This window comes from Thunnus albacares, chromosome 6 (assembly GCF_914725855.1).
Source record: "Thunnus albacares chromosome 6, fThuAlb1.1, whole genome shotgun sequence".
In the NCBI taxonomy this organism is placed as follows: domain Eukaryota; kingdom Metazoa; phylum Chordata; class Actinopteri; order Scombriformes; family Scombridae; genus Thunnus; species Thunnus albacares.
Window position 1 is genome coordinate 21129598 of NC_058111.1, and position 13369 is coordinate 21142966.

Here is a 13369-nt window from a genome sequence, read left to right on the forward strand (position 1 = left end):
CTCATCTTTGTGGTTTTGAGGGTTGTTTCCTCCAAAACTAAAAATAAAACTAATTAAATAATAATAATGATAATAATAATAATAAAATAATAATGCCAAATATGGATTCACCTACTTATATATTTAGAGAAGTCTGTTATTAATTTGTCTACAATTCAGTATGAAGATTTTTAGGAATCAACAAAGTCAGATTTGTGTTTCTTGAAAGTATTATTATATCTTGTGACACTTGCTGTTTATTTTACAGTTCATTCAGTTTTTCCACTCCCATGTGTTTAGTTGAGGAGAAACAAAATCCATATATCTAACTGAAAAAATGGCAGCTGAGTGAAGTAAAATCCATGTTGGAAATCATTTTCATTAGTGCGTGTTTAAGTCATGACAAACATAATGTAGAGATGCATAGAAGATGATTTTATTTTGTCCATTTTATCAGTAACATTACTGATAGACCCTTTAATCAGCAATAAAGCACGGGTCTCATGTATGAAACATATATATAAAAAATGACACAGACTTGAGTGTTTTCAGTGTCACACTTTGAACTCTATGACGAGATAGATAACAGAGCAGGCGGTATTGTTCTGTCATCCATCACATCCATATAAAGTGACAATGATTTCCATGATGCAAACTAATCCCGACTCACTCATCCTCTTGGGTCATTTCTCTAAGGCACTCCTTTAAGTTTTCCACTCGGTTTCCTGGAGCACTTTGTATTGTCTTCTCCAGGAGCCGCTGCACCTCATCAAGTCCGCCCACCTTCGGGGCATTGTGGCGGTAGAGGTACCCACCCAGCTGTTCGTCGTGGCATTCTGGGGAAAGCAAGCCACACAGGAAGCGCAGGAACATGTCGTATTCTCCCAGCTGGGCAGCGAAGGTTCGCTCCAAGGCACAATGGACCAGCCCTGCTGCTGATTTGGTCTGATCCTTAGAGGTGAAGATCTTGGGCATGTGCAACCCAGACTCCAGAACGTTCTTACCCTCCGTGCGGAACATTGTGAAGACGTACAGAGCAGCCATAAACTCCTGGAAGAAAGAAGAAGTTCAGTGATTTTTAGATGATTCCTTTGGGATATGCTAGTAGTGTTGGTTTTTCAACTGTTAGACCCAGTGAAGTTCTTATCCTGCGCTCCTGCATTATTGTTTTGTTAGCTCCTGACAAGTAACGAATATAAAAAAAAACATTTTGGAATATTTTTATATTGAAACGTTTCGAGTGCTTTTCTCTTCATGTAAAATGTTAAAATATTTTTAATAACTCCTCTTGGTGTATACATAAATAATCAAATAGGATTTGGAGCAAGTCACTCATTATATAAAAGCAATCTTGACGTTAGTTTGTGGGTTGTAATAGCTAACAGAGTGACATCATGGTCCAGAGGTGTGAGTTCGGATCTCAAGCGCCAACAAACACTTCCTCTTTTTATTTCCAAAGAGTGTGGTTGAGATCTAACAACATGGATGAAGGAGGTGTAGGTGGAAGTTCGGAACCACTCTGTATTCACTCAGCCACGCCCAATGTGATCCACCATACCAGCATCTCCAAGAGCTTTTTAATTTCCTGTTAAAATCACCTGGTAGACACATGCCCTACAATGTTGAGATGCTAAATCCCAAAAATGCCCTTGGTGACACAAACTGTCTCAATGTATTTAAACTAACAAGAGAGAACAGTTCCCCTAAACGCCTCTCATGCAGACTATCGGTAGAAACTACAATTTACCAATGTTCTCTAAACGCTGTCACATGCAGAATATCTGGAGACAACAATTTTAAGTTGATCGAATGAACCGTAGTGCCCGTTCAAAATGTGCCAGAGACATCCTGCACTATGTCTTGAACATACATACAAAGTTATTGCGCATGAGGAATGGGAATAGAGCTTAACTTTTTCAATTCATTCTCTATGGTAGTTCTTATCACTATGGGTGTAAGTCCCATCTCTGACCACAATGTGAGTTGCAATGGCAGAGTAGCGCTGTCCGTATTTCTGCTTGTTGAATCCACGTGCAGAAGAAGAAGCAGAAGCAACGTTGTTTATGAGGCATTTTTATATATTTCTGAACGTGCCTGAGACATCCAGCACTGTCTTGCACATTCATGCCGAGTTTCATTCACAGTAACGTTACACAGTTCAATAGTAGAGCTTAAACTTTTTCAAGTCATTATCACTACAGATATAATCCCACCTCTGACCACAGTGTGGGTTGCAATGGCAGAGTGGTGTTGTCCGTATTTCCGCTTGTTAACTTCACAGTCAGAAGAAGAAGCAAATCAACGTTGTAGAAGCAACGTTATTTATGAGGTATTTTATATATTTCTCGAGAAGCGCTCGTCCAAACAACTTCACACATCGACATTGCAATTCCTTGTTTCCCCAGCAATACACCTGCCAGGTATGAAGTAGATCAGATGAACGGTTCTTGAGATATGCGAAGGACAAACATATATACATTCAGAGATTCCTTGCTTTATATAGAGAGATGATCACATTACAAAACGCCTCCAATTTTTTATTGGTGCAGAAAATCACAACTAACTTGAAAAACACAAAATTAACTGCATGGTAAATTCAACATATCATAACTGTAGTATACAGCAGTGTAGCACTGCCTATCTAACTCAAAGGCAGGCCGCCTTTATTCAAAATTGCGGTATGTGATGTTGACAGAGCGAAAAAGACGGAAGTCAACTGCGAAGGCAGTGCAGCACCCGGACAGCCTACAGCGCGCACACACTAGAGTTATCTTGTAGTTCATTTTAAAAAAAGACAGCGGTTGCAAGCATTTTTTGATTTAATGACTATATAGTTACCTTTGCGAGACGAATGTGAAGTACATTGTGAACTTTCTATGCCGTCACTCAGAGCCACAACATTAGCAGAGCGGGGCAGCAAACTCCAGCAGTAACAAACAAGACCGACGGCTGACCAACACACACTGCAGCATTAAACAACTTACACCAACTGTGAGGTAAAGAAAATAACTCGGTGCTCAGTAAGAGCAAAAGACTGAAAATAGTGCTGCCTTTTCTATTCATTCAATCAAGAATCAATTTTGAATCAAGAATCGATTCTGAATCAAATCAGCACCCAAGAATTGTGATAGTATCAAATCAGGAGATAAGCATATCGTCCCAGGCCTACATAATAAACACCATAATTTGTCACAACCTTTATTTATAATATTTTGTCCCATCTTGGCATAAAATTTAAATCCCTATGGACACTTGTCTGTCAAATCATGATTTTTTTCATTTAAGCATATGACACTCTAAGGCTGCATTCACACCAAATCAGGCGGTGCAGCGTTCAGCCGCAGGGTCGAGCGGAGGTGTGTGGGTTTGTGGGCGTGTTTATTTGTGCTCTACAATGTAACCGCTGTGAAACAATCAGAAAATAATGTTTTATTGATCTGATTCACTGGCTTTCTCGCTACCAGCGCTCCGTCTCTTCATTCACTCTCCTGCGCCAAAACGGCCACAGCCGAGCCGCACTACCCCCATTCAAATGAATGGGACGACTGGCGCTTTCGCCGCACCACCTGATTTGGTGTGAATGCAGCTTAAAGGTGCGCGTACAAACTGTGTCTGCTGCGCCACGCACATTCTCCAGCCTTTGCCACCTTTGTCTCAAAAAAATCCAGGGAAAACCCTGGAATACTGAAAGAGTTTTACCTGAAAGGTGAAGTGTACAAAGCAGTACATCTTCCTGCCGTCTGAGGTTGCAGTGGAGAGCTCAGTACACATGCCAGACAACACCGTCACCTCTGTCAGCTTCAGGCCGTACTCTTTCACATCGTCTTCATAGAACACGCTGGTATTCCTCTCCAGCATCTTGAAGGCCATCTTCCCCATCTTTGTCAGCTGGGCCTTGTCTTCACTGGACCATTTCTGAGGAAAAAAATGTCAAGATGACAAGGACAAATTTTGATACTGAAGTTAAGCTAATCATTAGCTTACCTTGACAAATAACCATCTGTCTTTTTTAACAATTGACTGACTGGTGTTGACTCAGAACTAGGCTTTGATGCAGCAGTTTGTCTTCTTTTTGCAATGAAATGCATCCCCAAAATTAAAATTGAATCTGGTGATTAATAAATATCTGATAGAAACAAATAGAGCACTAGATTTGGATCTTATCCTGGTACAAATTTAAGAAATGAATAATGTGTAATGAAAGGTTGATACATGGGATTAAATTTTGTGTTCATGAAATCAAGTGAATAGCAATAGAATATAATAGAATAATAGTGATGCACATTACCAGGTCATGGTCCCCCTTTCCATAGTAGAACTGCAGCCTGCGATTCATCTGGACGATGGTGATGTTGACATAGAATGTCGTCAGTCTGGGGGGACGCACCCCGTAGTCCTGATAACGGAAGCAGCGCTCAAACACAGTGGCCATCATCCAGCAGACAAAGGGTTGGCGAGCAAGCATTCTGAGTGTCGGTAGGCGCTTATAATGTGCCACGATTTTTGCCGCCAGATTTTTATCGGAAAAGCGCTTAGTCAGGTATTCATCTTTCATCTCGTCACTGTAGGAAAGAGGGAAAAAAAAAAAAAGATGAAACTGGACTAAAACTGGACCAGTTGAAATTAATTTAACTGATCAGCAGTATTACTGTACATAACAATCAGACTTATTTACAGGATGGCATGCAGTAAATATACACACACCTAAAGCCCTGTATTTCTGTGACGGCATCTATGAATTTTGATGGTATTTGTGTGACAGCTGCCCGTCGGCCCAGGATCCAGACACGGGCACCACGAAGCACAGTGCCGCGGATGATATTCACAATCAAGACGTCAGGATGTGCTTGGGTGTGATTGTCATTTATCACCGGAGCATTCTGAGGAGAGAAATCAGAAAAAAAACAAAGACAGACAGATTGATATTTTTACCATTTGTTACCATTTGTTGGATTAAAACAGCTTTCACAAAACACCTTGCTCACTTTGACATATCGAATCTTTAAAAACTGGCATTTTATATTTTGCACTTCTTCTTTTGTCTTTCTTTTATCATAGCGGATATGGAAAGTGGATATTGACTTGAAGACATGATCCTTTCTCTCTCTCTCAGGAAGAGAGAGAAATATTATTTATGTTGTGGGTGGTTTTATCTTCATTGCTCTAGCAAACAGTGTCTGTTAACTAAAAGAGATTTTACATGTATTGTTAGTTGACTTTTATTAGTTATCGTCAACATATTTATTTAAAAGTTACAAATGTGACCGGGTCTGAAGTGGGTGTGTGTGTGTGCACTGATGCATACCTCCCAGTCCAGAGTAGCTTGGTAACAATCGAATGAGTCCATTATGATGAGGAATTTACAGTCTTCTTGATCCAGGTATTTCATGTCTTTGCACTCAGGATGATAATATTCTATCACTTCCATGATGGACATAAAGGTTTCGGAGTTTTTGTTTCGCAGATGCCAAAAAGTGCGGAATGAAAGTTTGATGATGAACTGCAGATCCTGAGAGAAATGGACAAGAAAATTGTTCCAGTCAAAGGAAATACAAAAAAATCTTGACTTTTGAGTATTACTTATGACAGAGAAACATTTGCACATTTCTTATATTATGAAAATTTTACATCAGATTTTCTCTTGCAAAATTCTAAGTGACTGCACAGTCGATACTGGCAATCAAAATCAGTCCCCTGGTCTACCCAAGGTTGCTCCTCTCCCTTTTCCCTCGGCCCTGTTCTAAACATTACTAGTGTTTTGTGTATTAGATCACAAATTACAGCCCAGTATTTCTGTTAATTTATCAGTCATGTTACATAAATAATGGAATACGGGTTTCAGTTGAGTGATTTGTTTTACAATGTTGTATTTTGTTGAAGGGCTTCAGTCCTTTTGTGACGTTAGAGCAGATCATGATCAGTGATGTGCACACAGCAGTGAGTCACTAGACACTGTCAAATTGAGGAAGAAAGGATAAAACTGTTCCACAGTAAAATACATTGTGTATAATTTTGTGCACTCATAGCTGTGCGTGTATGTGTTTGTATCTGTCCGTCCATACTAAACTGTGATTGTCAGCAGTAAAAGGGAATTCTACATCAATGTTGATCTATTTGTTTTGAAAGTTTGCAAGCAGTCTAGCTCACCCTATGGTAACCTGAGTAATGGTACGTTCCAGTCAGGCGAGGCTAAGAAGATAAAAGGCCAGTCACTGTTCAATTGTGATGAGTGAGTGGAGAGAGTAGGTGGCAGCTTCCTGTGAGGCTGAAGATTTTATTTGTCTGCTTTGCTTCAACTTTATTATTTTTGATGAATTTCCCAGAGTTCATTTTTGCCTCCGTTTCATTAATATTTTGAACAGCGCGTGTCTCTGATTCCTCCAAGATTACAGATCAGTCTCAGCTGATTTCTCAAAACTGTAAGATTATCTTTCACTGTTTAATTGTCATAAGTGACAGTGGAGAAAGATGGGAAACACTGGGAGAGAAAATCAGAGGTGTTGTGTGACAAATAATTCCAGGCTGGATTGAAACCAGTAAAGTCACAGTGATATTGTTCTGTAACCAACTCAGCCACTATGACACACTGAAAACTGAAACACACACACTGAGCTAAAAAAAAAAAAAAACTAGATCTATTTTGACAATTAGTTCATTTTTCCAGAAAAAAAATGCCCAATATTTCCAAGGATTTTTTTGTCTTTTGTGATCATGAATTGAATATCTTTGGGTTTTGGACTGCTGATCGGACGCAACAAGCTACTTTTGTCACCTTGGACTTTAGGAAAATTATTCACTATTTTCTGATATTTTAAAAACAAAACAATGAACCAAGAAAATATTCAGATTAGATGTAGAGCGATTTACCTCAACTGATATATTTGGAATTGCTAATATTAAATTAGGAAACCATGAATTCATGAGTGATACATCCATTAAACATTTTTGTCACTTCTCACCCTGTTGGCACGCAGTTCTGCCCAGTCCAGCGCGACCTTCCCCACAGAGACAGTCATGCCAATTCCTGCAATCCCTGTGGTCACCACTGTCCTCACCGGCTGACCGTCTGCCTTCTTCAGTCGGAACAGATTGTTCACACCAACAAAGGTGTCGGCACTGGGGACCTGGATAGGTGTGGGAAGCTGGGATCGGAACTCATGGGACGGTTCAACTCCTCCATAGCCGCAGGTGGAAATCTGGGGCTCAATGTAGATGTTGTCCAGAAGGTTCTGCTTTCCGGCTCGAACGACACCCTCACGGATGACTTGATGTTTTCTGATCAAATACTGCTTCAGGTGAAACCGGGACAATGCTGGAGGTGGTGAAAGATAAAAAGGATTGTAAGAAAATGTATGTACACTCTCAACATCTTGCTCACTGACACACAAGGGTGATGGACACTTGCCTACATGGAGTTTTAAATCTGGATCTCACATTGCAAGAATCATCTTTCTACTACACCACCCCTCCTCCTACTTATGTTGTTGCACATATTCTCACCAGAAAAAAAAAACATGTCAGCCTATAATTCTTTAGCTACTTTCTGATGATGATTCCTGCTAAAATAAGAATATCTGATCCGGACAACGCAGGAGTGCAAAGTCCATCTAATCTACCGTGCCATGATGACAGACTCTTTCTGTAAGCAAGGCTTTAAATCACATGGTTGACAATATGAATCGTTCCCTTGAAAGTGATATGCTATCAAAAAGCATGTGAGACTGCATTAGTTGCAGCATGTCTCAGGAAAAACAATCTGGGTAACTTTAGTCCTGCCATTCACAAATTCATGAAGGAAGCAGTAGATATACAGCTGAATAGCTTTCATAAAAATAATATAAATGACTAATATCAGTCATGTTTCTTGAAAAATGAAATGGTAACATGCTGCAGTAAAGGTTGCAAACAAGTTGTGAACAACAGATAGGGTGGTTCAAAAAAAGCATCAACAGCATTCAGTTTTAAATAGAGTTCCACGTGTATCAGTATCTGTAAACTGGAGACTTTTCTTTTAAATTTGACTGCAAGGCTCTTAATCGTTTGTCACATTCATACATAGCTGACTTTCTCCTTTTAAATATACATATAACCAAATGGCCTGTGTGCTTGGGGGGGGGGGGGAGTCTTCACTTGCCTCTCTTGCACTGATTCCGTAGTTCGCTTGCCTCCGCTTGCTTGCTGACATTTTCTAATGTACTTATTGTATGTAACAGGGCACGATCCTGACCTGCAGAGCAAAAAATAAATCAAAAATTATAAGCAATCAGTGTACCGGTCCTTATTCACTCCACATGGTTTAATCCTTATTTTCAAACCATGCATCTTACTGTTAATCCAACAACTATCATATGAGATACTACGGAGAGACTTCAAATTTCCACCTGGTAAAGGATCAAGTACACAAAGCTTCACTTAACACCGTCCTAACATTCAAAATTTGCAAGCTTTTAAGCTCTGTTTGCACCATTCACACTGTACGTACTATAGCGTGTTTTCTTACCAAGGGTCTCTATGATCCTGTCCACAAAATCAAGAATGTCTCCCTCCATCACTTGTTGCAGGGTTATGCCTGGCTCCCACTGGTAAAACCACATCTTAAATTTGTATAGCTCTTCCCTTGTGAGGCCTGTCAGCTTATTCTGGATGGACTACAGACAAAGAAAAGGGTATAAAAACAAAATGTTAACAGAAATATTATACATACTGTATATAAATATTGACAAGCTGCATAATCCCTTAAATTTCATCTTTATCTTCATCAAAGCTTTTGGTGTAGCAGGATGTAGCTATGGCCTCTTGAAAATCTGAGCTTTACCAATTATTAAATGTAAAAGCACCTGGATTTGTGAAGTTCAATTATCAGTTTCTGATTGACACACGGCTCAAATGAAACTGCTCATTAACATTATACTTGTAATGTTGATATTTGTAGTAAGTCTCTAAGTTCAGGTTTAATTTTTATTATTCGTGTCAGAAAATCATTTGGTTGGAGGTACAAAAACATACACAAAAAGACAGTATAGAAACAACACACAAACAACACATCCAGAAACATGCAGATTACATATTTACTAAGTTAAAATGCATTATCAGTATCAACAGATCAAAGTCCTGAGACCACAAAGGGAGGGGTTTTCAGACCGACCTTGAATATATGGGGTAGGTCCTGCTCTGGGTGTAGTATGCCGGGCTGCAAATCATTCTGTACTGCATCGTCTGGTTCAACAGGCTCAGGTGGTTCTGGAGAGTCACATACTATAACTTCATCTGCATCCTCTTCATCGTCGTCTGTATTATCCTCCAGATCAGAAGACCTGAGAGACAAAGAGAGAGAGGGAGATGTCAAACAATAGTCGCACACTGTCTCAAATTTGACGCACCCGATTTTGAATGAAGAGTAAATAAAGATAAAAAACACACTAAATAAGCCATATTTATAAATATATCTGTATTTTGTCACATATAGATAAATCATAGAAAATATACAGTATACATAGAGGTATTAACACAAAGAGAGAGTTTTGTACTAAAAAGACTATAACAGTGGATGATATCCACTTGATTTCTCTAACTCAGACTGCTGAAACATTATAGTAGCTTCAGATAAACTTTGGAATGTGTGTTTGTACAGAAGGAGGACCGTGGACTTTGCCCCCATCTTTATATTGGAAGCAAATTAAGGAAAGTATGTTTTAATGGGCAGTATGGACAGGAGGAATGATTACAGCAAGAAACTAGAAAAACCACCTCACGGTTGGATGCCTCCGCCAACCAGTCAAGCTGCAGTTTACATCCATGTCTGTCCAGACTTGTTTAATATTTGTAATGAAGACTTTGAAGGAATTTAGTAAAAAGGTATTAAGTGTACTTTCCTTTTATGTTTTCACATGCTTGGCCAATAGAACTGATTCTGATAGAGCACAAAGTTGCTTCAGATATGGATGTTGCTGCAAGAAGCTACAAATTCTAAAACAATGATTCTTCACACACACCTTCAACCCGGCAGCACAGAAGATCTTTACAGTCACCACAGTATCAAGGTGGCCTGAAGATTAATGTCACCAATTCAGTATCTGACCAAATGTGAAATATGGTCACAATCTCCCCTTCTGTTCCTGTGTTATGGCGTTGAATAATGGCCAGAAAAGGCTTTTTGCAGAACATTGTGATATCACAGTGAAGTTGACCTTTGACTTTTTGGATATAAAATTTAATCACTTCATCATTTTATCTTATTAGAAATTTGTGTGAAATTTCATCATAATTAGTGTGATGTGAAGCCACAGTGACCTTGACCACCAAAATCTAATCAGTTCATCCTTGAATCCAAGTGGACGTTTGTGCCAAATTTGAAGAAATTCCCTCAAGGTGTTCCTGAGATATCGCGCTCATGGGTACCTGACTTGTTTTAATACATACATGAAAAAGTGTTAAGATGTGCAAGTAAACATGACTAATGCTTTGCTCCGCATTGTCCTGATCCATGACAGACATGTGTATTATTGTGTGTGTGTGTGTGTGTGTGTGTGTTTGTGTGCATGAGTGTCTCCTCCACCTGGTGTCAATGACAACAGCTCCCGGTGGTTTGGTCTGCATCGTGGTCATGGTGTACAGGGTTTCTGGAGAGTCTGGGCGAGTCAGTTGCAATCTGGACAAAATTAAAAAGAGAAAACGCCCACCTGTTACAACAATTTTAACATCACATTAGCAAAGTTAAAATCATTCAAAGCAACCTTGTCCTTCAAGATGTAACACAGTTTGGCCTGCAAAGCAAACTATTCTAACCATAAGTTTTCACTAAAAAAGGATTAAGGTAGAATATTAGCATTTACAAGTTGATCCTACTTATAACATATTGGCTGACGCTTGTGTGTTTCCCAGCAGGGACAGACAACCAAAAATCCTGATTAGGAACTGACTTCACATTTCCATTAGTAGGCTGAGGTGCCCTGTGAACAAACGCACACTCCTAGCAGCTACCCCACCACTGGATCAAGGCTGATAGTTTTATCTTGCACGTAATGATGGATGTTCATATGTGACCGCAGTAGATAAATGATAAGTAGCTAAACAGTTTTCAGCTTGAATATGGTAAGAAAGCCAAGTATCATGTTTCAGCTTTTCACAAAAACTTGTTATAAAATGAACTCAAACCAAGGGTAGCCTAGAAGGTAAAAAAATTAGCTTGTGCATTGGAATTTTGAAATTCATGAAAAGGTTTTTACTGCCACCTAAAGCCAGGAAGGAGTAACAGTATTAAGAGGAATAAAAAGTGTGATTCATACTAAGCTTAATCAAGAGTGTAAGCCATAGCAAATGCTTTGTCAATAGTGCTATGAGGCCTTATCAGTCTGTGTTAAAATAGCCAAAACGTGCTATTAAAGACACATTGGGATAATGCATAAATATCCAACCAAGACACACTACCCTGTCCCCTCATGATCAGTTATGTCGGGTTGTGCTGTGGCAACAGGAGAAGGGCAGGCTTCAGCAACGTCGTCTTCTTCATATTCCTCCTCCTCTTCCTCCATCTCTTCACTGTCACTCTTCATTGAACCATAGCTGGAGGGCGGTCTCTTCCACTTTTTCTTCTCATCCTCTTCCTCCCCTTCTTCTTCATTCCCCTGTCTAAAGATGCTGAGGGGGACGAAAAAAAGAGGATGTTAGTATGTGAGTGGATGTGACACTGTTTTAAAGTAGTACAATGTGTACTTAACTGTTAATACGTTGCTATGACACAAATATGGTATGGTAGGTAATTACAAAATGATCAAGTAGTTTGACAAAAATGCGAAATGTTTGGGCCTAAAGTGGCTGTAAGTGAGTGTGATAAATGAGCACGCATGATTGAATAAAGGTATAACTGACATCTAACGTCTTAATTGACAAGAATGACTGAAGTACAGGGAGCGGTCTTAAAGAGAGTCAAAATGGCAGGTGAACTCATGTCCTTTGCCAAAGCAGCATGTCAACACCCACCTTTCCACTTCAGTATCCGGATCCATAGCTCTGGTGCGAACAAACTCACACCCAACAGCTGTACAGAGCACCTTAGTAAACGAAATCTTATCACAGTATCAGAGTAACCTTGATTCCAATAAAATGAATCCTCGGTGCTTACTGACGTCTTGCTAACTAATTGCTAACTCTTCAAGCAGGCGTTCAGTCGCGGCCGTAAACGTTACTATCGTTACTACTATGCTAACATTAATACTTAAGATAACACGATGCGTTTATGAACACACAGACGCGTTAGAAATCCACGTTTCCTTAAATCACAATCTATACAAACAAAACAAATAATGATGTGTAAAATAGTGTTACCGGCGCTTCATTCTAACTTCTCGAAGCTTCGGTTATTCAGCTAAAACTTTCGGTTTCGAGCGTAGGTTTTTATTCCGCCACCAGAAACAGACTTCCTAGTGTTACACCGTATTTGGTTACCCATCAGATTCTGTGACCTGCAATGTTGGAAGCGATTGGAGGAAACACCCAGATCCTTTACTCAAGTAAAAGTATACTCACCATATTAAATAAATTTAAAGTATATCATTATTACTGATGATACTGATGAGCCAATGCATAATCTGCATTTTAATATATCAGTAACAGCCCGATTTTCTGCAAAATTAGTGCGTTTACTTTAGTACTTTCAGTAATACATTATAAATTTTTACTTAAGTATGATTTTAAATGTAGGATTTTTACTTGTAATTAAGTATTTTTACATTGTGGTATTGATATTTTTACTTACGTAAAGGATCTGAGTACTTCTTCCAACACTGCAGGTCACAGAATCTGATGGGTTACCAAATACACTGTAACACCAGCGCATAACCTTCAGATAAAAGCGTCATCGTCGCATAATGTTGACACAAAACAGCAAAACTGCACAAATAATACAGTTTATCAAAATTGCCCTGAACTTTTATCTCCACATAATCATTTAATCTGTATATAAATGTCAATATAAGCATTCAAAATCAGCCACACTGTAAAATTTTGACGTTTTGAACATAAATTGTCAACTGTGATATTCAAGTTTTAACACTTCTACTGGCCTGTTCCTTATCAACATGTCGTGATTTAATGTGTAGCATTTAAAAAAACACTACAGACTCTAAATCAGCTAACCTGTACAATGTTGTGATATATTAAGAGGTAAATGTTTTCTGCAAAACTGTCATTTCTTAATGCACACACCAGATATCTAATTACTGTAGTTTTCATTCATCTATAGAATAAATCAGTGAGAGAAAACAGCAGAAGTTTTCATTTATTGGATATAGCAATGAAATTAACAATACTTAAATCGTTTTTCTTTTTTTTTCAAAAATTAAATATTCAGGTCGTTTAACAGTTTAATCATAACAGCAGAACTTCACCAGGA

General features: G+C 38.9%; 1 protein-coding gene across 1 annotated transcript; it reads right to left on the reverse strand.

Moving 5' to 3' along the window:
* Nucleotides 1-393: 393 nt before the first annotated feature.
* Nucleotides 394-12403, reverse strand: nlrc3l (NLR family, CARD domain containing 3-like). The gene is made up of 12 exons (XM_044354193.1): nucleotides 11959-12403; nucleotides 11407-11616; nucleotides 10535-10627; nucleotides 9125-9293; nucleotides 8480-8627; nucleotides 8114-8206; nucleotides 6939-7291; nucleotides 5285-5488; nucleotides 4684-4859; nucleotides 4268-4541; nucleotides 3679-3894; nucleotides 394-1029 (listed from the first exon to the last, which is right to left on the reverse strand). The coding sequence occupies exons 1-12, from the start codon at nucleotides 11982-11984 to the stop codon at nucleotides 646-648; spliced, it is 2346 nt and encodes a 781-aa protein (XP_044210128.1). The 5' UTR covers nucleotides 11985-12403; the 3' UTR covers nucleotides 394-645.
* Between the last annotated feature and the right edge of the window lie 966 nt (nucleotides 12404-13369).

What these genes read in the sequence shown, in the direction of transcription:
- nlrc3l (XM_044354193.1), bottom strand. Translation starts at nt 11,984, where the DNA reads ATGGATCCGGATACTGAAGTGGAAAG. An exon ending in CAGGATCATAGAGACCCTTG is followed by an intron (nt 8,207 to 8,479) that starts GTAAGAAAACAC and finishes TTTGCTCTGCAG; the next exon opens with GTCAGGATCGTGCCCTGTTA. An exon ending in CAGAACTGCGTGCCAACAGG is followed by an intron (nt 5,489 to 6,938) that starts GTGAGAAGTGAC and finishes CATTTCTCTCAG; the next exon opens with GATCTGCAGTTCATCATCAA.